This window comes from Drosophila subpulchrella, unplaced genomic scaffold (genome assembly GCF_014743375.2).
Source record: "Drosophila subpulchrella strain 33 F10 #4 breed RU33 unplaced genomic scaffold, RU_Dsub_v1.1 Primary Assembly Seq42, whole genome shotgun sequence".
Lineage (NCBI taxonomy): Eukaryota > Metazoa > Arthropoda > Insecta > Diptera > Drosophilidae > Drosophila > Drosophila subpulchrella.
The window spans coordinates 140,843-168,751 of record NW_023665635.1 but is presented as its reverse complement, the minus strand read 5'-3'; the positions used below and the strand labels follow the sequence as shown (position 1 = coordinate 168,751).

Sequence of the window (27,909 nt, the reverse complement as noted above, 5' to 3'; positions counted from 1 at the left end):
CAGGGAAGTACTGCGATAGGTTGAAGATATGTTATGCGTGCCATCTGGAGTCGCTTAGGGTAGTTATTTGCGCCTTTTATTGTCTACTCTGTTTATTAAGTATCTTCTATCTATCTTAACACATCCATCTACCATCCTACACATTCCCTTGCTCTAACGTATGCTACGACAAGTAAAGGTACTATTTAAAGTGAACCCTCGAATTTTATATTAATTTTTTTAATAAATGTTTATAAACACTCGTTTCCTCTTTTTACAGTTAAAAAAAAAGTGAACACAACACTTACATCATGTGAAAATACTGATTATGTGACCTTTTTCCCCATTATGAGCAATTAATATTCAAATCAGGTGTCGTTGTGTGCGTGTGGAAGGTCGCACTACCAAGAATACCAAAAATCGACCTGTTTTTATTTCTTATTTCCTGGCAAACATAAAAGGGCACAAACAAGACCCAAGATGCAGGATCACTAATAATAACATCACAAGATCAGTGATAAGGGATGCAATCATGATGGGGTATAATCTCTCAAGTTCGCGACATACCTCATCCAATAAAATAGTTTTCATTTTCCCATACCAGCAATTTTACTTAGAATTCAAAAGTCAGAGGAATGTTTCGTAGCATAATATAAATAAATATATATAATTAATTTTCTGGTTATATTTCGGTGAACTCTTCCCGACGGAATGTAACAAGTAGAAAAATCGTTTCGGACCCCATAAAGTATATATAATATAAAACAGTTAAAAAGCAAAACAATGAGCGTATCCCAAGATCTGTCACCAAAACAGTTGTGTGTAGTCACACTTTAATGATCCATTCAAACCACTGAACGACTTGCTAACTAGCCTGGGCAGAGCAAAGGATTGAGGAAGGAAACCCGCGATGACGTCGACGGGCGGATTTGGGAACAATGTGGAGCAAGCGGAAACGCGGTCGTTTGGCTGACGCAAACGGTCTGCTGACTGGAGGCGTTGTGGGAGGGGGCCAAGCTAGAGGTGGTGGACAGGGAATTAATCCCATCCATACCGAAGGCGAAAAAGCTCTTCCCCATCGCAATCCAAGGGGATCGGGCGCTAAAGCTACTTCAACGGCAGAGTTCAGACGTCCCAACGGCGAATTGGAAGACTCTTCACATGGCCAGCCCACTACCCAACGGGGGGGACCAGCCACCCATGACACTGAGGATGCTGCAGCTAAATCTCCATAAAAGCAGACTCGCGTCATCCTGATTGCCCTGGAGCAAGGGCCCGTCGACAAAGCCTTGGTTCAAAAGCCATGGACTGCCTCGGGCAATATCGTGGCCGGACTGAGATCCTCAAACTACAACACATTCTACTCACCAACGGTAAGCAGGTACAGAAGCGCCGTACTTGTGCGGAAGGGTATCCATGGTACCCTTATGCCTTATTACAGCTCTGATGACTTGACTACCGTGATGCTAGAAATCGAGGAGCAGCGCCTCTTGGTAGCCTCCTGCTACATGGCACACGGCAGACCGGTGCCACCAGACGAGCTGAGCAGCTTGGTGGAGTTCGGCTTGAAATATGACCAACTCCTCAGTGGTGCAGATGCCAATGCACACCACACCGTGTGGGGAAGCTCCGACATCAACGACTGAGGTTAGTCACACTTAGACTTTTTTCTATCTACTAACTTATATATAGCAAACGTGGGGGAGGAACACACCTTCGTAGGTCCTACCTCGTCAAACGTGCAAGATATAACGCTTGAAAAGGGACAGAGTACTTTGGTCTCTGAATGGAGAGTCCTAAAAACGCCATCCTTCTCAGACCATAGGTATGATAGGGGTTTCAAGAAGGAATCACGCATGGCACAGAAAAGGTCGTGAAGAAACTTCTGCTTTAGCATCGAGAACGTCCCGGAAATAGCCAGACTCCGGAGGCTGCTTTCGAAGCAACCTACCATACAGAGTCAGCTAAAATGCGACGATGGACAGTGGAGTGAGGGCAGTGAAGAGGCCCGAACAGCATTTATACAATCGCACTTCCCAGGATGCACGGATGTCCTAGGCGCCAGGACTCATCAGGACATAGCAACTGACGAAGAGCGCCCCCCAAACGATCTAATAACACCTAGGAAAATCAACTGGGCCATAGACTCCTTTGCGGGCTATAAGGCTCCAGGACTAGATAAAATATTTCCAGCCATGTTACAAGTGACCATGGAATGGACCTCCCCATGACTATATGAAATATACTCGGCATGTCTATGCACGGTCTATATCCCAATCCAATGGAGGACCTCTGGGATTGTCTTTCTCCCAAAAGCGGGACAGTGCAGTCACGCAAGCCCCAAGGATTACAGGCAGGTAAGCCTTACCTCTTTCATACTCAAAGCACTGGAAAAGCTGCTGGATCTACACATCAGGAATGATGTAGGGAGACTCATGTCATCCAACCAACACGCCTACACCAAAGGGAAATCTGTGGAAACGGCACTACACTCGCTACCCGTTGAGGCAGCCCTACACATTAAGGAATATGCGCTTGGAGTACTCAAAACGGATGTTATAATGGATAGCCTAGAAGCGACCAACATGCACACCGCAATAAGCCTCTGGATAAGAAACTTGCTTAGCTGCTGGCGGGTACATTCAGAGTACGGCACTGCTTCCATGCTAAAGGGGGCACACAGAGCCACACTACAATGTGGGGTCCTCTCGCCTCTCCTATGGAATTTGGTGGTCGACGACCTAATTAAGACATTCGAGAGGAGAGCCCCAAAAATAACAGCTTATGCGGACGACAAAGACAAAATTATTATGGGAGTCTGTCCATTGAACCTCAGCTCCATAATGGAATCAACACTCTGGGAGGTATTTGAGTGGGCGAAAAAGGTGGGACTCAGTATCAATACGGACAAGACGGACCTTATTGTCTTCACTAAGAGATACAAGGTACCGAAATGGACCCCACGAAAATTGGCGCAACCAGGCTGTCCCCGAAAACACAGGTCAAATACCTCAGCACAGTACTGGACTGCAAGCTGGCATGGAGACCCAATGTAGTGGAAAGGGTGATAAAGGCCACCGTGGCGCTATATGCATCCAAGAAGATGCTTAGCAGCACATGGTGCCTGTCACCTACTCTGATGCACTGCTGTATGGAGCCTTAGTGTCGTGGCAAGCCACTAAAAAGACGACCTACACCGAGCTTAAGGCGGGAGCTCATCGGCAAGCACTGGTCTGCATAACGGTGGCGCTGAGGTCAACCCCAACTAAAGCTCTAGTAAAGATCCGCGGAATCGACCCCATAGATATCCACGCTCAACTGACTGCAGGAAAGGCAGCACAACGCCTTGTTGCATCAGGTAACATGACGACGCAAAGTTTCGGGTATAGTTTAATCGACCGAAGAATGATTAAAGGAACGGACTTCATGATCCCCAGAACGTAGGTTAAAAAACCTCGCTCATACGCCCAGACGACTGGAAAACGGGTCGAGACCAGACTTAACATCTCAACATATACACAGACAATTCCATGTAGAAGGTGAAGTAGGAACGTGCTTATACTGCACGCACCCTAAAAAAAGGCTGTCTTATAAGCTACCCAGGGACTGCAGCATATTCCAGGCAGAAGTCTTTGCCACAAAAAAAGCGGCAGAAGTGGCTCAAAATATAAACCGACCACATGATGTTGTCAACTTGTTCGTGGGCAGTTAAGCGGCGATAAGATCCATGCAGTCGTCAACGGACAGTTCCAAAAATGTAATGGCGAGCAAGGAGGCACTAGATAGCCTCAGCACGACAAAGTCAGTGCGATCTATTGGGTTCCCAGCCACCAGGGCATCGATGACAACGAGACAGCTGACGTTCTTGCAAAGGAGGGCGCAGAGCTGACGAACGACAGAACGGAAAACGTGCCCATCTCCCTCCGGACGCTACAAAGCGCCCTGAAGAAACAGGCGGACACGCACGAAAAGCAGCTGGGGGAATACCAAGACTTTCCGAATCTCAAGAATTATGTGCAAAAAGCGCAACGATAAGCTCAGCCACTATGTGCTGCATCTACAACGGAAAGACTGCAGACTGTTAGTGGGAGTCCTCACAGGCCACTGTCTGGCAGCATCACACGCAACAACACTCGGAATACTCAACAGCCGCACTTGCAAAAAATGCGATGAATCGGGGCCTAATGAAACCCTGGAACATCCCATCTGCAATTGCCCGGCACTCTCACGAACAAGAAGAAGATACCTCCGTTCCCCAGTACTGGCATCACTAGATGACGCCTCCAGCAGGAAACCAGGCGAACTTCTTGCCCTCGCCAAAAACACGTCGATCCCTGTGGACATAAAAACCTCTTAACTCATCTCAAGGTTCATACAAATCATCCGGACAACTAAGGGCCATATTGGCCTATGCGTGAACCCGTGAGGGCTCTCCGGGTTAACCTAACCTAACCTAACGACTTGCTACGCAAAGGCAGTAAATGGGCGCGGACACCGGAGAACCAGATGGCGTTTAAGAAGGTGAAGGCAAGTCTCGTGGCAGACCAAGTACTGGCATGCCCGGGCCTTAGCAGAACTTTCGTCATACAAACAGACGCCAGCGACTACGGCAGTGGAGCAATACTGACCAAGGACACCGAAAGAGGCGAAAAAGTAATCTTTTCAAAAACGGAGGAGTGCTTCGCAACGGATACTGCTTACGTTGTATCTGGCTGGCTACCGCTGTTAAGCAGTAACCGAAGTGAAGTGGCTTAACAGCATCGAAAGCCCTTCAGGAAGGATTATCAGATGGGCACTGAAGTTGCAGCAATACGACCTCGAAATAGCTTATAGATAGGGTCAGCTAAACGTGGTACCGAACGCTTTGCTAAGACAGCCACTACCAGGGACACTGCCAGGCATAAAGGAGACAACGGCGGCACTGACTCCAGGAGGTTACAGCTGGATCAAGGATATGTGTGCAAAGATATGGATGTATCCAGACATTGTGATGGCAGGCGAGACTCTATTTAAAAATATACCACACAGAGAGGGCAGCTAAGACGTCGCATCATGAAAGATGTGAGTCCCAAAGTCGCTTCGGGAAACAGTGCTAAAGGAACACCATGACGCACTATAAGCGGGGCACGTGGGAAGCCGAAGGACAATTGCACGGTTGGCAGCCCGATACTATTAGCCGGTTATGCATAGAGATGCACGAGCCCATGCAAAGAAACGCGAGCTATTCATGAGACTTAAACCAAATCAAATGCAGGCGGCAAAATACTAACCCAAATGCGAGAGGAACCTTGAGCCCCGGTATGCGCGGACTTGGACGGACCCCTACCACGATCTAAGCACGGCAACCAAATGCTGCTGGTCCTAATAGACAGGTTATCGAAGTGAACGGAATTAGGCCACTACGCAGTGCGACAGCCGAGTCGAAACGTCCCGGACAACAAGCAATAGGGTGAGGCCAGGGTGGAACGTTCGTCTGCAATAGGCGTAAGCCCAAATTGAATGCTTCTTGGTGTTCCAGGAGCGAGGGACCCCAGGAGCATCTCGAGCTACTGGACATCGAGTCAATGCATCGACGAACCAAAACGAGCGCCATCAGCAGCCACCGGAGTCAGCGCGCGACTTAATAAGTTAACCTAGAATAAATCCACGTTAAACATATAAATTCTGTACTTTCTCACTGATCTACGGTGAAGTTACGTCATAGAAATATTTTTGAGGCGAACACACAACATATTGAGCTGGCTGCACGATTCTCGTAGCGAGCAGACCAATAAAAATCAGTTCATTACATCTGGAACCCAACGTGGGGCTACTAGTGAAAAAGGCGAACAAATGTTCCTAGCATCGCTCGAAAGTGGCGATGACATAATTGACATAAAAACACAGATTGCCATCTCCGTCTCCAACACTACCATGATTTCGATGGCAAAATACACTCGCTTTGCGTAGGTAATTTAGCATAATTAATATTAGAATTATTAAATTCTTTAATAAAGTTTGGGTTCATGTGGCCCAGTTTCCACAGCCAGAGGCTGGGGAACCCAGAATCAATACACGTTAAGCCTTGGAATTCTGGTGGGACGATCACACAATATATTGAGCTAGCCGCACGAATCTCGTAGCGAGCAGAAAATTATTTGTTCTTTAATCATTTCTCAGGTAATTTAATGAATATAAATCATCTTTATACGTATTTTTTGGCCACAATATTTAATAAAATATACATACTTTATAAATTAATAGTTATACAAAATTACTATGATTATAAATATAACAAGTTATTTCCAACATATATTTCATTCCAGATAGTCCAAAATAAATGCCTTAATTGTTTTTTGTGTGGGATTTTTGTGAAACCTAATCACTCTCACCCATGGTAAATGCCTTAATTCAATGCATAGGTTGTCCATCCAAATACTTTATTAAACTAATTGTCTGATGGTCTCTAACTAATTGAGTTATATAAGTCGCAAGCCTGCTTAATTAACCAATAGTAGTTAAAGTTTTCCCTCATAAACGAATTAAAATTTGATTCTTCGACCTCGCTATTTCCCACGCCGGTGAAATAGAAGTTACCAATATTTAATATTGATGGTTGTTAACCCCACCCCTCCATCGCAACACAAGTGGATTCCTAACATCCATATTTAAGATAGTTCCATACTTCTCTAACAAATAACCTTTCCCAATAATTTATAACTGGTTTAGAATTGCTTTACTTTCTTCGATCCCTAGCCACACCCACCATTGAAACATATTTGAAATGGCTTTCTCAGCTACCTGTGTTGTAAAATCAATAAATATTTATCTTCTAGGTAATGTATACAGTTCTAAAAACTGATTATGGACTTTATCTTTGACGGTTTCCTCTAGTTAATTATACCCTTGCAGAGGGTATATTGATTTCAGAAGTTTTCTACGCAGTGAAAGCGACGTTTCCGACCCCATAAAGTATATATATTCTTGATCAGCATGACTAGACGAGTCGATCTAGCCATGTCCGTCTGTCCATCTTTCCGTCCGTTTCTACGCAAACTAGTCTCTCAGTTTTAAAGTTATCGGGCTGAAACGTTCCCAAAAGTCTTATATCTTTTGCAGCTAGTATATAAGTCGGAACCAGCCGGATCGGACAACTATAACTTATAGCTCCCATAGGAATAATCGGAAAAAAAATTTTTAAAAATTATATCTTTGGTGTTTTTTAACATATAACCTCCTAAGCTTGGAAATAACATTTTTTAACTAGTTTTTGGATTCGAATTAAATTTTATCAAAATCGGACGACTATATCATATAGCTGCCATTGGAACGATCGTAAAATTGGTGGGAAAATAATATGAAACAAATTAAAGCTTCGGTGTTTTTTAACATATACCCTCCTACGCTTGGAAATAACATTTTTAAATAGTTCTGAATTTCGAATTTAATTTTATCAAATTCGGACAATTATATCATATAGCTGCCATAGGAACAATCGGAAAATTGGTGGGGAAATAATATGAAACAAATTATAGCTTCGGTGTTTTTATCATATAACCTCCTACGCTTGGAAATAACATTTTTCAATTAGATCTGCATTTCGAATTTAATTTGATCAAAATCGGACGACTATATTATAAGGCTGCCATAGGAACGATCGGAAAATTGGTGGGAAAATAATATGAAACAAATTATAGCTTCGGTGTTATTGGGAATATCATTTTTTGTATTCTTAAATTTAATAATTATAACTGTAAGGGTATACAAACTTCGGCTTGCTGAAGTTAACTTCCTTTCTTGTTTTAGATATATCATTGATCTCTTAACAATTTTATTTCATTTTCAGTGATTATGTTTCAGAAATTTCCCATTCTTCAGTTTTTTTTAATTAATTAAAGCTATCGCATTGAAACAATGAAACATATTATATTTATCAAGATAATATTCCATTTAGAGGTTTGTTCAGATCAAGTTTACTCTTACACACTCAGATTATGTAATTTTTGTATTCTATGTTTCTGGAAACAATAAAGAAATTTAATGTTTACTGTTTTCAAATTCAAGTTTATACTTACTGCGTTACGTGGGCATATAAGTGCTTGAGTCCTGAAAATAACTTGGGACGAGGGAGAGGCGTCCGATGTTCAGCCACCACTCTGCCGGCACGTAGCTACGTCGTATTTGGGTTGTGGGATCTTGGTAAGCCTCTATCCTCTCCACCATAACAAGTATAAGTATTTAAAGTGCATGAAAAACATTATAAGTGAGTAAAGTTGGTCAGTCGTCAGTACACACTGCCCCACAAGCTTAGTTGTCGCTTGATCGTGATACGATTGGGCTGTTTCGGACTTATTCCCTACCCTTCACACATTCGTGTGCCAAGTGGATCGTCGTAGGATTATAAAGTAGGATACTGCACGAATATTTATATATGTATGCTTATAAGAAATAAAACTTGTTCCCAAAAAAATTACTCCCTTTTAAAATTATGGGCGATGAGATTTCGACCGGATCCGGATCCTGGGCCTTGGAAGATATTATATTCGATATATATAAATAAGTATACGTGCACCAAAAATACTGCTCTTCTTAAGTGTACCACTTCACTTAAACACAATATATTTATACATATGTATATATAGATAGTATGCCAGAAGGATGCGACGTGTTCTCTAATTGTTGATCATGACTCGCACTTTGCCTATCGTTTCGGTTATTTAAATGTATTTCAATGCATTTTGAATGTTTTGGTTTTTACTCGATCTCCAATTATTTTGTATGGTACTTTCGGTTCTTGGTTACGTAAAATTCAATCTTAATTGGCTCGCTTAACACATTTATATTGCATCACTAGTTTTCCAATGTATGCTTTTGGTCACTACGCCTCTGAACGGATGGCGCGTACATGTTGTCGCGTACAAAAATGTTGAGGAGCATGGGGATCAGGAGTTCTGCGGCCAAAAACATCACAGTATGTCGGATGTCGTACTTATGGTTGATCCCCTCCACGCTCTTTGATTACACTAGCAGCGAGGTCCAAAACAAAATTTTCGAGCTGCTATTCGGGTCCTCCTCAGGGACAGTTGGATAGGGTAGCTGGTTCTGGTGGCGTTGACTTCGTGGGCAGATGCGCAAGCCCATGGGAAATCACCTTTCTTTGGAGCTGGCGGATTCCGTCAGCAAGACACTAGTTAGTCAAATGCATCCCTTCCCTAGACTCAAGACTCGTCGTTGCTATGTGATTCTTTGTATTTGGAGAGCTACGTAACAACTGATACATCCATATAAACTATTTATTTTATTTACAATAATCAGGTGGGTAATAAATAATTAGGGTTATTAAACTTTTATTATGTTCACTTATTGTTAAGGGGATTATTAATTAGAATCCCAAACACTTACTCATGACATAGGTAGCAGAATATAATCGAAGATATCATTTTCAGAAAAATAGGAAATACCTACCCGCACTCACAGGAAATCCAATTATTATCCATTTATCATTTCCATTTTAATTTTCAATTTTATTGATATCAAAGATTTCCGCCGATGAATATCAATTCTTAGCAACTCAACTCTTCTCATTCACATACAATTTCTCATATCCCACCTGCTTCTATCTCTCCATATTTAAAACTATTTTACTACGTCATATTTCCGTCTATTTGCTTGTAATCGAAGTATAAAATTTAAAAAACTGGTTCTTGCTATAATTTTAACCTTTATAAATAAATTGGGATGAAACATTAAGCAAATCGACTACTGCGACTTTCAACCAATCGAATATGTATTGGATGAGATATAAACCTTAAAAGAAATTTTAAAAATATCCAAGGAGTAACAATGTACCAATGTGGAGAATTCTAATTTAATTGTTTCCATATACAAGTATTCGAGTTCTGACATGATTCTTGGGGTCGTTGAGACCAATTTCAAAACTCTACTTGTTAAATTTGGGTCTCTGTTAAAGACTTCCCATATCACTATGGTGCTCGTTTTCTGATCTTAAGACAATTATTCAAATATATTTATATATTGATTTGGGTTTTTTTTGCTTTCTTTTAAACCTTATTTAGGTTAATTATTTTGCTCGTATACCGTTGTTCAATATCATTTCGCTTATTGAAATTATTGTGTTTAACATACAACGTCAAAAGAAATTGTAGGATGCTGACAATAGTCAATATTAAAAGTAAAACACAGTGAATTTATGTCACCTCTGTGATCAATTACATTACTGCACACGTTGGCCGTATTGCCTTTTGCTTGGTTATCATCTGATCCAATCCAACCCATGATGTTATCTATTAAAATTTTTTTTTTCAATACTGTCGGTCTCGCTATATAATTGCAGTGTGTGTTCCCCTAACTGTACTTTGTACAGTGGGTTCACTTGATACGTGCATATTACAATCTACCCGATACAACCCAGCCTAAGAGGGTTTCCTGCAGTGTTGGAAAGCCAGGGCCCTGTCAATTTGATGAAATATGATTTTGCTCCTATCAACATATACATATTTTTTATACACACCGTTACGATCGACGTGGCCGATTATGTCGCATGCATAAAATGTGATGCAATTGATTTAAGGATATCTCCCCTTTCTCTTTCTATTGGGGTGGTGGAAATGATAAACTCTTCTCGGAAACTGTATATCTATGAAGCAAAACATGATGCGAGCGGCCACAAACTAGAAATTTAATACCTTTGCATTGAGAAACAGTGTGACCTATTCGCATACAATCTTACTTTCAGTAAAAGGGTTAAAGCCAAACCATAAGAGCAAAAATTATAGATTAGATTGGGATTGAATTGGGCTAGCCTATACAGTCACCAAGCCTATATCGCCACCTACCTCATAATGCCAACTATCATATAGCGCCATTTAATGGCATATTTAATACGCTCACAAATAACTGTCAACCCTTTTTTCGTTTTGCGGTCTACTTACTAACGCAACCGAAAAAAAGATGCACATGAGCGCTTGCTCTAAGCAGAACTTTTAAGTAGTATGGAAACGCGGATGCTGGGTCAATTAATGGCCCCCGTCCCCCCTCCCCATAATCATTAACGTATGCGGGCTCTAGGACAATAAGCATAATCCAATAAATTTACTGATTTTAATGGGCTTTGAAGTCATAAAAATGTTACGCTCATGTCCATAAAGAGTAGACTTAATTGCCCCCATCGCCCCCACATCCCCATGTGACAATATTGATCATGTATCCTTCCCCTTATAATGAGAAACGTGGGACAGTTGTGATCACGTATCCTTTTGCCACGTTATCACAGGTGCTGCTATGTACGTGAGAAAGGTTGCAATCCCAAAACATCTTAAGATGGTTGCTTTAGAGGAACATTTTCGATCATGTTGGGGAATAACGTTACCTATGATTGTAAAACTAGTTTAGAAATCAAAAGAATCCCAATAAAATAAGTCACACAAGTTAATGATTCTCAGATGTAATTTATATTTTCAAACAGACATTTTTTTTCGCCCTAGTACGTTAAACTGGTAAATTGTCTATGATCTCTCCTTTCCACAAACGGCTCATACACATGTCATAAAAGGAATTCAAGCAAGAGCTACCCAAACATGCGCACCTGTCCATTACCTGACCGGAATAAAAGGGACACATGCATAACTCTGAAGGCGCACGCCCATTGACAAGATCATGGGCTTAACGCCAACGACCACACGGCTGACTGCTCGACATATCTCAGTCAAAGAAATATTTTCCATTCTCCGTAACTGTTATTTAAATTCGAAATAAGAAGTCTGAAATGTATTTTGTAGCATAATAATACATTATATATTGTTTTATATAGATTCAAATTAATTTTCTGACTTCGTTCCGTCGATTTGCATAGAAGAGGCAGGTGCACGTTTCGCAACAGCTGAAGAGAGCGGACGTGTCTCGTGGTTAATATCAAATAAGCGAAAAGACGCTAAAGCCCAAAGAAATTTAGGTTTCAACTCACAAAATCGGTGTAGTGACTTAAACTAGCACATAATTATTTTATCTTATAATAATAAATAAGTGCCACGCTAATTAAAGCTCAATGAGCTACGAACAAAGTAAAGAGCGACTAAGCTCCGCGAGCCGAAGAGACGGTTAATTTTCGTATGTTTCAACGCGTGATAGCGATGTGCAAAAAACGACCCTACTATCGGTCGATAGCCAAAGAGCACGATCTTGCTCACCATGCTTACCTACGGCTACCCCTACTCCGACGGCGTGGAGTTAACAATGCAAAACCCCCCACCATCAGTTTCGACCCCTGGCGCACCAACAACTTGCAACGGTAAAACTTCTGCATCCGCCCTAAATTTGTCAGCAACAACTACAGCTACGGCAAAAAAAACCAACAAAATTTATTTTTTCGGAATCGACTGCAACCGCAGCTCTAAATACAACGGCCACAAAAACCACGACAACAAATCAAAACCAAAACAAAATTCAGCAAGCGGGTCCGGCAATACAAGCCGGACTAGATACCGCGGTAGGTAACAATAAAATAAGCCGTGCCCAAATAGAAGATAAATTACCCGGGAGATCCAACAGCAATAGATTTGCGCTTCTAGCAGAAAATGAACCAGAACAGGCTCAGGAGACCCAACCGAAACCTAAGCCCCCACCAATTTTCATTAGGGAGAAAATCTCGAACGCCCTGGTCAACAAAATTGTTGCGCTGACCGGGGACGGAAACTTTCATGTTTTTCCGGGCACAAAAGGGGACGTCCATGAAACCAAGCTTCAGACCAAATCTGAAGAACATTTCCGAGCAATATCCAAATACCTGGAGGAAGCTAGGAAAAGCTACTACACGTACCAACTAAAAAGCAGCAAGGGCCTGCAAGTGGTACTAATAGGAATTGAGCCCGACGTAACCAAAGAGTGCGAACAGTGACAGCAACGCGCCATCAGAATACCCAAAATGCGTACACTTACTCGCGTACGACGCCGGAAGTATTTTTCGGCACGGCTGCAAGATTCTCATTTGGTCAACTAAATGCCCAAAAGGTCTTCTCATACGCCGATGCCCTTCGGTCGGGGACGGAAAACCCACTCCAGTCTAATCTAGGAAACGCTCAGCAGATCCAAGTACAGTCACAAAGCACTCTGGAATCTATGATGGTCACCATGCAACAAAGTATGATGGAATTCATGTCATTCATGAAAACGACCATGCAAACACTGGTTCAAAACCAGAACATGGTGTTACAGCTACTTGCAGCTTAGCAGTCCAAATAACAGATGGCAATTCTACGAATAACAATGTGGAACGCCAATGGCGTTCCACGGCACAACCTTGAACTAACACAGCTCCTGAATGATAATCATATCGACATTATGCTACTGGTAGAGACGCACCTCACACACAAATACAACTTCTAAGTAAGAGGCTACACTTTCTACCGCACAGAGCATCCAGATGGTAAAGCCCACGGCAGTACCGGCATCCTAATCAGGGAACGCATCAAGCACCACTTTCACCAAAGGTTTGCACCTAATTACTTGCAAGCCACGTCTATCAAAGTGCAGTCAGGAAACGGAAGCCTCACCATAGCCGCTGTCTATTGCCCGCCTCGCTTCAAAATTTCTGAAGGACAGTTCATGGACTTCTACAACTTGCTTGGAGATCGCTTTATGGCTGCAGGGGACTCTAACGCCAAACACACGCTCTGGGGATCACGCCTTGTGACTCCCAAAGGAAGGCAATTGTACAATGCAGTCCGAACAACAAATAAGACTATGTTTCCCCTGGCAGCCCCACATATATTCCAGACCTAATAGACTTTGCGGTGACAAAAAACATTCCCCGCAATATAATAAGCGCCAAAGCGCTTTCGGACCTGTCGTCAGACCATTCGCCAGTGCTAATAACTCTTCTTAAAAGCACAAAAACCACAGATCACCCCCTCAGGCTGACGTCGCACAGAACCAACTGGTTAAAATATAAAAAGTATGTAAGCTCACACATCAAATTAACCCCTCACTTCAACATCGAAGCGGACATTGACTGCTCTACCGATGCTCTTGAAGAAGTATTCGTGGAGGCAGCCATTATCTCAACACCACAAGGCAGGGACGTGCAAACCAACCACTTCACAGCTAATCTGCAAATTGAACGGTTAGTCCTAGAAAAGAGGCGCCTGCGACGTGCCTGGCAAACCAACAGATCTCCGTCATCAAAACAACGTCTTAAGGAAGCCACTCGCACACTAAATCAAGCTCTAAAGCAAGAAACAGAAAATGCACAGCTGCAGTACATTAAAAAACTTTCGCCAACCAGTACAAAACATCCTCTGTGGAGGGCTCACCCAAATCTGAGCTCTCCAATCGAAACAGTCACTCCGATAAGAAACTCATCTTGCATCTGGGTCCGCAGCGACGAAGGTAGAGCCGAAACTTTTGCTTTACATCTCAGAAATGTCTTCCAGCCGAACTCTGCCACTGGTTCATTTTTCCTACCACAAATCGAATCTGAATTTATTTCCCTACCACCATTGTTTCAGCCAAAGGAGATCGCGAAAGTCATTGGGGAACTGAAACCAAAAAAAAATAACCCCAAAAAAAAACCAAATAACCCCAAAAATGTTAATTGAACTTCCAAACTTTGCCATTGAGGTTATTTGTAAGCTCTTCAATGGGATTATAACTCTCGGCTACTATCCGAAAAAATGGAAAAAATCTATTAGCATTATGATACCGAAGCCCGGAAAAGACCACACAATTCCGTCATCATACAGACCAATTAGTTTTTTATCGTGTCTGTCTAAGTTGTTTGATAAATGACTTCTAACTCGCATAATACCATATCTACACAGAAAAAAACGAGCAAGGATCAATTTGATATGCGCATGGTAAATTTGTGTTTTTTAGACACATATCATTTTTACCATTAAAGAATGTCGAATTGATACCAAAAATTGTCCAGTTGTCGATTTCTCTCTTTTCGGAAATTCTTTGACATCGAAAAAGAGAGTGGAAGCGAAAAGGATATATTCGAAACTTGAATTGGCCTACTTCGATCATGTTGTCTCGCTTGCACTTACATACGTTTTAGTGGATTTTTTGACACTTGAGTTTTATTGTGAAGCCGGTCAGACGAAAATTGTCAGTGTTTTTTACTTAGCGCAGAACAAGGAAAAGGTGAGTAAGCTTAGTGGAAAAAAGTAAAATCCTGTGCGGTTTTCTACTGCACTACGACAACGAAATCACGTGCAACTATGTATGTACATACATACGTATGTACGTAAGCGTGTGTATGTGTGCCAGCGTGAATAAAATTTATAAGTATGTACATATGTCCATCTAACATTAAACATAATCATATTTAAAAATGCGCTTAGATTTACATGCCTATTCATTTTGTTTTTCTACGCCGCCCTGCAAAGTCATTGTTTTTCTTAAAATTTTGCAATTTCTTGAATGTCTTTTACAAATTTGTTCTTATTACTCAATTACTATCTTGGACGTTGATGCACTATGGTCAGTACAAACAGTGGGCCTTTCACCGTTTTGGGCGAGTAAACATAATCGCGGACAAAGAAAAAGACAATGTAACAATAGACAATTAAAAATACAGGTCAATATACGAATAGACAAAATACATCAAGTAAAACTAATTAGTTACTAGGGAGGATAGTATTATTAATTTAAAGATAGGAAGTGAGTCAGTAGTAGATATTAGATGATATAGTCTATTATAATCATTGCAAATACTCTAAAAGGTTCATGCATTGCGTAATTAGAGATACAGTGATTTAATACTAAAGGAATATAGTTTCTAGTGAATCTATTTGGCACATTAAAATGCAGGCGACCCAGTAATTCGGGACTCTCTACATCACCATGAATAAGATTTCTAATAAACGTAATACCAAGCATAGTTCTACGGTTAGCTAACGATGGTAAGTTAATAAGAAGTAGTCTACTAGAGTAGGATGGTAGTATTAGGCTTGTATCCCAGTTAAGTCTCCGTAAGGCAAATATTAAGAAGTTTTTTTGCACAGACTCAATCCGGTCTATATGCCCCCCATATTGGGGACTCCAAACAGGAGCGCAGTACTCAAGAATTGGTTCGACTAATGAAATAAACAAGGTCTTTGTGACATAGGGATCATCGAATTCCTTCGACCACCTTTTGATAAATGCAAGCACGCCCCTGGCTTTATTTACCATAGTAGTAATGTGATCGGAAAATTTAAGTCTAGGATCCATGTAGACTCCAAGGTCGTCAGCATGCGTTATCCTATCTAACGCACAGCCACTCAAAGTATACGTTGAGTAGTGGGGGCTGACACGAAAAAAGGTCATTAGTTTACACTTAGAACCATTTAAATTCAATTCATTATCCATGCACCATGTTTGAAATACATTTAGATCCGATTGTAAAGCTAAACTTTGTGCGGGGTCATTATATTGCAGGCACAACTTAACGTCATCTGCGTACATAAGAACCCGTGACTTCGCTAAGACTAATGGAAGGTCATTTATAAATAATGTAAACAGGAGCGGACCAAGATGACTTCCTTGTGGTACACCGGACGTAACTCTGATTAGGGATGACAAAGAGTTTTTAAAAATGGCCCTTTGAGTCTTGTCATTCAAATAACTTAAAATCCACCTAAGAAGATCACCTGGAAACCCTAAAAGGTCCAATTTCCGGACTAAAATCGGATGATTTGCAGAATCAAACGCCTTACTAAAATCAGTGTAGACCACATCAGTCTGACGATTCTTTCTAAAACCACCTATAACAAATGAAGTAAACTCCAAAAGGTTGGTTGTCGTTGACCTACGTTTTATAAATCCGTGTTGACAAGAGGAAATAAGGGACCTACAACTGTGTTGTAAATGAGGCGTAATAATGTTCTCAAAGGGCATCGGTATAGCTGATAGCTTTGAAATACCTCTGTAATTACATGCGTTCAAATTACTCCCTTTTTTATGAAGCGGGATAACAAACGACTCCTTCCATCTGTGTGGGAAATCGGATGTTTCTAAAGACAAAGTAAACAGTTTGTGCAATGGTCTACACAAAGTCTCAGCGCAATACCTAAGCACAAAACCAGGGACTCCGTCAGGACCCGGAGATTAGACTGGTTTGACCCTTTGCAAATCTAAAAGAAGTGAGCTTTTACTTATAACAGGACAACAAATAAGGTTTGATTTAGGAATGACATATGGGTAAGACTGATCTGGAGGACTTGATGTTGAATAGGTGGTTTGAAAAAACTGTGCAAAAAGATCGGCTATGGCTTGATCAGTGCTAGCAGCCGAATTTTCAAATTTAAGTGATGATGGGTAACTAGAAGATGTACGCTTTGTGTTAACAAAATTATAAAACTGTTTTGGATCCAGTGTAAACTGGGTCTTGCAACGAGCTAAATAGTTTTTATAACACTGGGCGTTAAGCAAGGTGAAATCAGACCGAGCACTTAAGTATCGGGAAAAGGCAGCTTGTGAACCTGAAGCTCTAAACTTTTTGTAGAGTCTAGACCTTACATTTTTAAGTCGTGCCAGCTCTTTGTTAAACCACGGAGGTTGGTTTGAAATTTTAGGATAATACGTAGAAACGCATGTATCAAAAACTTCGTTTAATATGTTATAAAATATATTAACCGCTTCATTTATATTAGTACTTAAGTACAGATTGGACCAATCCGAGCAAGCTATAAGGCTATTAATGAGTGCAAAGTTCGCTCTACGAAAGCAGGGGATGCGTTTAGCTATTTTTTCAGATGCTTCATACACTTTTGTACCCGTGTCAATAGTCAGCTCTAGCGTTGGGTGACAAGGGTCTTCTGGTAAAGTAATTGCAGAGGTTCTAGCTATGCAGACACAATCTGGACTGGAAACAAAGCATAGATCCAGTAATCGTCCTAAGAAATTTAAAACATGATTTACTTGAGACAATGAAATATCAAGCAAACCGTCAAGAAAATCATGCTGCGTTGAAGGTAACAATATATTTGAGGTTTCGACGGTGGACCATGTCGCCCTAGGTATATTAAAGTCACCTAAAACTATTAACTGATCCCTATCTGATAGTTTACTTGAAATAAACTGGATAGCGTACAGATGATTCGCATATGTCGGGAATTCCGATGATGGCGGAATATATGAACATGTTATGTATATAGAAATACCCGGAAGGGATAGTTTTATACACAGAAATTCAATGTCATTTATTTCGTCGGACGTTATTACTTCAGACGTTAATTCTGAGTCAACTGCAATTAAAACTCTACCTCCACGTCGGGACGGACGATCAAGCCTGTAAGTTGAGTACTTACTTGGAAAAACTTCGGAACTTAGAACTTCCGGTTTTAACCAGGTTTCAGTAAAAACAATAACATGGGAAGACAAGGAAAAACTATCAGTATACAATTTGGTCAACTTACTTTGTAAACCTCTTGTATTCTGATAATAAAGCTGAAGAAAAGAATCTAGTTTTTTGAGATAGATGAGGATGTAGATGTGGATGGCTCTTTAAAGGGATTTCCAACTTCCTTTGAACGAATTTTCTTTTTTTTAGCTTCGTACTCTTTAACAAAAATGCCAACAGGCCAAAAATTGGCTGAGCACATAGTTGCAAAATGAGCACAGGGAACACCGATCTTAAAAGATGATACTTCCCTAGCATATGAAAAATTAAATCGTTCAACCTTTAGATCATCAATCTGAACTTTGTTACGGATATAGGCCGTAATGTCCAGGGATGAAAGGTCAGGATTTAGCCGAGAAACAAAAATTTGTTTCCGCTGCGGTACACAGGTGACTGTTTTAGGTACCACGCATGTGACAGGTTTTGGTACTACGGCATTTACGGCTGCACTACCAGTTTCAGTCGGTACTCCGGTTGTTAAGTCAACATGCGGCGTTGGAATTATTATTGTATTGTTTATAGCAGATTTTTCGGGCGTCTCATGCGGCAAAATCTCGCGTCCTTTGCATTCGGAAACCGAATCTTTTTTAGCTTTCGATCTCAGTACCATTTGTGCGGCGGCTGAGATCGACTGCTGTGCTGCAGACCCCGGATCGCCAGAGAGAGTTACACTAGCGGCTACCGTGGGTTGTCTATCGATCGCGATCTTTTTACGCTTAGGAGAATCGGGCTCAGATAGCATACGGCTAGTGAGCTGCGACTCAAGCGCCACAAGCAGATCCGTATTTCTACGGCTGTTCCGGATTAATTCCGTAACAGTGCTTTTTGTAAGCCGCCTTATAGAGAGTGCCTGGGTTTCATAAGCAATGCATTCGTCACAATAGTAGCGCAAGCAACTTCTCATGTCGATTGCATCGCGTACCAGGCCCGAATAGCCAAGGCATTTTGCATGAAAAAAATTCTCACACGAATGGCACGGAATGCTCTGTTGTCCAGCCGAAATTACCGACTTGCATTTCTTTAAATTGCAGACAGCCATTATCGCGATATTCCGAACCACAGTGCCAAGAGAATAAAGCTACGCAAGTAAAAGAGAGAGTTAGAGAGCGGGAGAGAATGAGCGGAAGTAAGTAAGCTGGGGGAGCGTAAGTTTTAGATGTTCCAAAAACAAAGTTATAAGCGGGAGTGCGGGAGAGCGGGTAACTACCGTTTTAAATAAGTTTAATAAACTCTGTAATTACAATACTTATCTCGTTTTCCTGATTCATGATGGGGGTTGAGCTGCTTGGACTTTGGTTACTAACTGTTATTAACTGTTATGAGCTATTATTAGATGATTACTATCTGTTTAGTAGATGTCTATTAAATGTGAACTAATTGTTATTAGCTGGTTACTATCTGTTTAGTAAATGTATAATAGTTGCTTACTAGATGTTATTGGCTGGTTACTATCTGTTTAGTATCTGTTTACTTGTTGCTTACTAGTTGTTATTAGCTTGTTACTAGCTGTTATTAACTTCTAAAAGCTGTTATAGTCTTTTGTTAAGAATGATTTAAAAGTCTTGACCTCAGACTACTTAGGATGTGAAGTAAAAACTAACACTCTCATTTTCAATGTGTTTGCTGTGTACCTGAGAAAGAGTGCACACCCAAAATATCTGAAGATTGATATGTTAGAGGAACATGTCCGAATATGTTGGGGAAAGATGTATCCTGTGATTGTAAAACTAATTAAGAAATCAAAATAACCCCATTAGCTGTTCACGAGCTTTCTAAAAGCTGTTTAGAAGCTGTTTTGATAAACAATTTAGATTCATGTTGACAGATATAAAGCACATATAACAATATCATCCACTTAAGCTAGTATATTCAAAAAATAAAACATTTCCTTTTTTCTTATTCTTTCATCTTATTTAGGTATCTATTGTTTCTAGGGTCCTATAATAAATTTATCCTTAACTTCGATAGCTAGCCTTACATCCCATAACTAAAGTTAATAGCTACAATAAAACGTCTAGAAAGAAACAAAAATATGAATGTCAAAAAACGATTTGAATCTACATATTATTGGTAAAGTAATTGAAATCGCTCCGGCATAATACAGTAAGAACAAAAACATTGAGATTATAACATATGGGTAAGACTGATCTGGAGGACTTGATGTTGAATAGGTGGTTTGAAAAAACTGTGCAAAAAGATCGGCTATGGCTTGATCAGTGCTAGCAGCCGAATTTTCAAATTTAAGTGATGATGGGTAACTAGAAGATGTACGCTTTGTGTTAACAAAATTATAAAACTGTTTTGGATCCAGTGTAAACTGGGTCTTGCAACGAGCTAAATAGTTTTTATAACACTGGGCGTTAAGCAAGGTGAAATCAGACCGAGCACTTAAGTATCGGGAAAAGGCAGCTTGTGAACCTGAAGCTCTAAACTTTTTGTAGAGTCTAGACCTTACATTTTTAAGTCGTGCCAGCTCTTTGTTAAACCACGGAGGTTGGTTTGAAATTTTAGGATAATACGTAGAAACGCATGTATCAAAAACTTCGTTTAATATGTTATAAAATATATTAACCGCTTCATTTATATTAGTACTTAAGTACAGATTGGACCAATCCGAGCAAGCTATAAGGCTATTAATGAGTGCAAAGTTCGCTCTACGAAAGCAGGGGATGCGTTTAGCTATTTTTTCAGATGCTTCATACACTTTTGTACCCGTGTCAATAGTCAGCTCTAGCGTTGGGTGACAAGGGTCTTCTGGTAAAGTAATTGCAGAGGTTCTAGCTATGCAGACACAATCTGGACTGGAAACAAAGCATAGATCCAGTAATCGTCCTAAGAAATTTAAAACATGATTTACTTGAGACAATGAAATATCAAGCAAACCGTCAAGAAAATCATGCTGCGTTGAAGGTAACAATATATTTGAGGTTTCGACGGTGGACCATGTCGCCCTAGGTATATTAAAGTCACCTAAAACTATTAACTGATCCCTATCTGATAGTTTACTTGAAATAAACTGGATAGCGTACAGATGATTCGCATATGTCGGGAATTCCGATGATGGCGGAATATATGAACATGTTATGTATATAGAAATACCCGGAAGGGATAGTTTTATACACAGAAATTCAATGTCATTTATTTCGTCGGACGTTATTACTTCAGACGTTAATTCTGAGTCAACTGCAATTAAAACTCTACCTCCACGTCGGGACGGACGATCAAGCCTGTAAGTTGAGTACTTACTTGGAAAAACTTCGGAACTTAGAACTTCCGGTTTTAACCAGGTTTCAGTAAAAACAATAACATGGGAAGACAAGGAAAAACTATCAGTATACAATTTGGTCAACTTACTTTGTAAACCTCTTGTATTCTGATAATAAAGCTGAAGAAAAGAATCTAGTTTTTTGAGATAGATGAGGATGTAGATGTGGATGGCTCTTTAAAGGGATTTCCAACTTCCTTTGAACGAATTTTCTTTTTTTTAGCTTCGTACTCTTTAACAAAAATGCCAACAGGCCAAAAATTGGCTGAGCACATAGTTGCAAAATGAGCACAGGGAACACCGATCTTAAAAGATGATACTTCCCTAGCATATGAAAAATTAAATCGTTCAACCTTTAGATCATCAATCTGAACTTTGTTACGGATATAGGCCGTAATGTCCAGGGATGAAAGGTCAGGATTTAGCCGAGAAACAAAAATTTGTTTCCGCTGCGGTACACAGGTGACTGTTTTAGGTACCACGCATGTGACAGGTTTTGGTACTACGGCATTTACGGCTGCACTACCAGTTTCAGTCGGTACTCCGGTTGTTAAGTCAACATGCGGCGTTGGAATTATTATTGTATTGTTTATAGCAGATTTTTCGGGCGTCTCATGCGGCAAAATCTCGCGTCCTTTGCATTCGGAAACCGAATCTTTTTTAGCTTTCGATCTCAGTACCATTTGTGCGGCGGCTGAGATCGACTGCTGTGCTGCAGACCCCGGATCGCCAGAGAGAGTTACACTAGCGGCTACCGTGGGTTGTCTATCGATCGCGATCTTTTTACGCTTAGGAGAATCGGGCTCAGATAGCATACGGCTAGTGAGCTGCGACTCAAGCGCCACAAGCAGATCCGTATTTCTACGGCTGTTCCGGATTAATTCCGTAACAGTGCTTTTTGTAAGCCGCCTTATAGAGAGTGCCTGGGTTTCATAAGCAATGCATTCGTCACAATAGTAGCGCAAGCAACTTCTCATGTCGATTGCATCGCGTACCAGGCCCGAATAGCCAAGGCATTTTGCATGAAAAAAATTCTCACACGAATGGCACGGAATGCTCTGTTGTCCAGCCGAAATTACCGACTTGCATTTCTTTAAATTGCAGACAGCCATTATCGCGATATTCCGAACCACAGTGCCAAGAGAATAAAGCTACGCAAGTAAAAGAGAGAGTTAGAGAGCGGGAGAGAATGAGCGGAAGTAAGTAAGCTGGGGGAGCGTAAGTTTTAGATGTTCCAAAAACAAAGTTATAAGCGGGAGTGCGGGAGAGCGGGTAACTACCGTTTTAAATAAGTTTAATAAACTCTGTAATTACAATACTTATCTCGTTTTCCTGATTCATGATGGGGGTTGAGCTGCTTGGACTTTGGTTACTAACTGTTATTAACTGTTATGAGCTATTATTAGATGATTACTATCTGTTTAGTAGATGTCTATTAAATGTGAACTAATTGTTATTAGCTGGTTACTATCTGTTTAGTAAATGTATAATAGTTGCTTACTAGATGTTATTGGCTGGTTACTATCTGTTTAGTATCTGTTTACTTGTTGCTTACTAGTTGTTATTAGCTTGTTACTAGCTGTTATTAACTTCTAAAAGCTGTTATAGTCTTTTGTTAAGAATGATTTAAAAGTCTTGACCTCAGACTACTTAGGATGTGAAGTAAAAACTAACACTCTCATTTTCAATGTGTTTGCTGTGTACCTGAGAAAGAGTGCACACCCAAAATATCTGAAGATTGATATGTTAGAGGAACATGTCCGAATATGTTGGGGAAAGATGTACCTGTGATTGTAAAACTAATTAAGAAATCAAAATAACCCCATTAGCTGTTCACGAGCTTTCTAAAAGCTGTTTAGAAGCTGTTTTGATAAACAATTTAGATTCATGTTGACAGATATAAAGCACACATAACAATATCATCCACTTAAGCTAGTATATTCAAAAAATAAAACATTTCCTTTTTTCTTATTCTTTCATCTTATTTAGGTATCTATTGTTTCTAGGGTCCTATAATAAATTTATCCTTAACTTCGATAGCTAGCCTTACATCCCATAACTAAAGTTAATAGCTACAATAAAACGTCTAGAAAGAAACAAAAATATGAATGTCAAAAAACGATTTGAATCTACATATTATTGGTAAAGTAATTGAAATCGCTCCGGCATAATACAGTAAGAACAAAAACATTGAGATTATCCCATTTCTTATCACCATAACAAATGTGTGTGCCCACACCAATGACCAATTGATTTACACTTATAAATTTGGCTTCGATAATTTAAATCCCATTAAGCAAACCACCCATTGCTAACCGCAGATAGAGTCAAGTTGGCATCCTACAATACAAAACGTGAAGGTGTAAGGGATGGCTAAAATGCCTCGACGTAGGTGCAAAGTTCAAGGTAGTAGAAATTAATGGAACATAAAAAAAATCATAAAAAATATAATTGGGCAAGTATTTTTTTATTTGCGAACCATACACCCAAAGTCATAACTGTTACAAACAATAAAAATAGTGAGGTTACAAAGGGTTGCTAAAAAGTTCACAGCGAAGATGCAAAAGTAAAACCAAACAATAAAAAATCCTTGGAAGATTAAAAAATATCATAAAAATGTAAATGGAATAACAGACTTACGACTAATACAAAGGGTTAGTCATAAATTTCTCGCCAGCACTAACATTTTTAAGACCTGTTCGCTGCTTGATAATCCAGTCAGAACACCATAAGACATTACAACAGAACGATGAGCACACCCGACTTCCCTAGCGACATCGCCGAAATGCGCGCACGCCTGAGCGAGTATAGGCGCAAGTGGAGCGAAAAACAAGGAAGAACGCTATAGTCGAGTACCTCGACTATCAGATACCCGTTACTCAGCTAAAAGGACCAAAGGGAAATGGAGATATGCAAGCAGCAAAGCGAGATTGAAATGCGCAACCTACCGGCGGTAGACAGATTTAAGCGTTATGGGCGTTAGAGAGGGCGTTGAAATCAATTGATAGGTATTGACGAGACCAATACATTTCAGTTAAAATTTTTTATCTAGCATGAAAATTGTGGGCGCCACAGGTTTGGGCGGCTTGTGGGCGTTAAAGTAGGCGTGGCATACTCGCGTTACAAACTTGCACTGCGTACAAAGATACGGAATCTAAATCTGAGAATTTAATTCTCTATCTTAGATAGTTTCCAAGATATCCACGTTCATAGTTACGATTTTTTGAAGTTTGTGGCGGTTTGTTGGCGTGGCAAACTTTTTTTGGGTCAATCGATAGGTATAGACGATAGCAATACATTTCATTTAAGATTTTTATTCTAGCACCTAAACTGTAGGTGCCACAGTTTTGGGCGGTTTGTGGGCGTTAGAGTGGGCGTGGCACTCTGCCGAAACAAACTTGCGCTGCGTAAGAAGCTCAGAAATCTGCACGCCAAATCTCAATAGCCTAGCTCTTATAGTTTCCGAGATCCCAGCGTTCATCCGGACAGACGAACAGACGGACATGGCTAGATCGACTCGGCTAGTGATCCTGATCAAGAATATATATACTTTATGGGGTCGGAAACGCTTCCTTCTGCCTGTTACATACTTTCCGACGAATCTAGTATACCCTTTTAGTCTACGAGTAACGGGTATAAAGAGAGCCTTGCCCGACCGAAGAATGGGCACGCCAACAGGCGGATGCGCTGCAGGTCGAAGCAGAGCAGCAATATTGGGAGGGATAAATGCGCTGAGGACCACTGCGTTCCAGCTCCGGGGGGTTCTTGCGGATCCTCCGGTGAACATGGATAGGCTCCTGAATGGGTTAAGAAAAGTATTGCATCATTCAAACGGCATTTAAATTCCCTTTCCATTAATGCCAAAGTTAATAAGAAGTAAGTTCAAATTATGAGTATATTTAACTTTTGTTTTGTGAAAATACTTATGCCGACCAGTGTATATTGGTTTGAGGGGGTATGGTGTTTTTTGACATGATATGAAAATGATATTTATAATCATTATTTAATCATCATTATCAACAAATATCATATAAAGTATAAATAAATATATACATACTAGTATAACAGCAGCTCATTACTATTAAAATAGTAGTTCCTTTTAATCTGATAATTATTTGAATGCGATTAATGACAAAATAATTATATATAAATAATAAATAAATAATTTTGAAAACATGAAAATAAGAATTATGTATTATTCTAGTGATATTATCACAAAACAAAATGATAATATATTTCTCTCTGCTGGCTTAATGATTTTTCCTAATTTAATTATATGGATAAAATTAACTCCAAAGCCACTTTTTGAAATTTTTTAATATTGATTTGAAGGAAAGAGACGTAAATATATTGTACATTACAGATACCTTGAAAGTCAGATCAGTTTGAATTTAGAAGTAAATGTGTCTGAATGGGATGGAGTTGGCGGCCATTGAAATTAACCGCCGGGAATCTGTGAAATCAAAAAAATTTGAAAATTAAACTGCAAATATTTAACGGTTCCCCTGGGATTGAAGATGGTTTATTGAAATGTAGTTAAATTATGTCTTTAAGAGTCCGATTTTTTTAATTATATTCTTCTAGCTACATGTTATGAGATAGTATCTGGGATTTGGGGTTATCAATAATTCCATAAAATGATTAAAGCTTAACAACCTACTGTTAGGAAAAGATATATATATATATATATACAAATATAACGAAAATAAGTAAGAGGATGCTGTTAAAGAGGGAGGTCAGAAACAGTTTAAAAATTGTGTACATTGCTTAGACATGAAAAGGGAAAATCAAAAGAAATGTACAGCTGGGGCAGCCATTGGAAAAGTCAAATCTGTTACAGTGGTGGGAGTGGCTAGGGGTTGAAGCATGCAATACAATTCTAAACTTGTTTACATGATGGGTAAAAGGATATTAGTCAGAGAAGGATGGAAATATCTTAAATATGAATTACAATTACCAATCTATGTTGCGGAGGTTGGTTGGGGTTGGCAAACCATCATTATTAAATATGAGCAACATATTTTTCACCGGCGGGGAATTAGAGGGATCCAAAAGATCAATTTTATGAGAGAAGACTAATACTGTTTTTGGTAATTTAAGTAGGCACGTGAAAACTCATTACTCAATTAGTTACAGACTATTAAACAACTACTTTTATCAAGCATTTTGATGGAAAATCAAAGTATTGAATTAATATATATAGTGACGTGTCTGCACTGCGATTTCCCAACGGCCACCAGTTTAAAGAACGAAACCGTTCACAAATAAACAGAATCGCCAATTTCGGCTTTGATTAAAAACGATACAGAAGCTCGAGATCCCGCAATGCAAACAAACAAAGAAAATTGATTAAGTCCGATTGTCAACAATGACGTAATTCCATAAACGTAAAAATCCAATAAGATCGCAAAATCTAATAAGACCGAATTATATAAACATAAACAAAGAAGTGGCGATCGCATCATCCACTTGCGATTGCGTCACCTAATGCACTAACAGTAAATTCTAAGACGCAAACCGAGGTTTCATTCTAACCAATTCTGTAACATACAATTAGTCTTTTTCCAACGTTCTAATAAAGAATAACCAACCAATATAAAAAATCTCCTGATTTTTTATTCGGGCGAAGAACGACTCATGTAAATGGCGCAGTCGGTAGGATCTCTTTAAAAAAAAAATATCCTTGCGAAAAAACAAAGTCGGTAGCTTACTGATCAATTAAAAGGATATTTCTAAACAACTAGGATATCCAGATCAGCGCGTGGAATTGCCCACAAGTAAGCAATTTATTCGACTAGCTCGGAAGTGCAACTAAGAGATCCGCAAAAGAACCTAAGTGCAAATTAAAGGCACTGAACAAAAAATATAAAAAATTAAATTTCAATCGACTACTGAATAAATCCAATTCGGTCAGTTATAAAGTTGAGTGGAATTTAATTAAACACAACAAAATGGACCAACAACCACCAGCTCAAGGGCAACCACAAATTGGTGTGGCACCCAACCCACGGAGCAAAACTTAAATCAGCTTTTGTCCCAAATCCGGAATATTCCAACGTTTGAAGGAGATCCATCTACCCTAGGAACCTTTGTCAGAAGAGTTAACTACCTTTTGCGTCTGTATCCTACAACCAATGATCGACAGACAAGCGTTATATTTGGAGCAATTGAACTTCAAATCACCGGTGATGCCCAGAGGATTCTGCAAGTTCTACAAGTCAACAACTGGCCAGATCTTAGAGCAGCCCTAATCGACGAGTACAAAACGCAAACACCTGTGGAGGAA

The 27,909-nt window shown here is 40.0% G+C and overlaps 1 protein-coding gene across 1 annotated transcript in view; it reads left to right on the top strand.

Moving 5' to 3' along the window:
- The window catches only part of LOC119562301 (aminopeptidase N), a 90,303-nt gene extending 82,421 nt beyond the window's left edge, over positions 1 to 7,882 (top strand). Inside the window, 1 exon segment of the mRNA XM_037875459.1 lies at positions 7,805 to 7,882. Coding sequence (XP_037731387.1) covers positions 7,805 to 7,850 — 46 coding nt within the window. The 3' untranslated portion in view covers positions 7,851 to 7,882.
- The last annotated feature ends 20,027 nt before the right edge of the window (positions 7,883 to 27,909 follow it).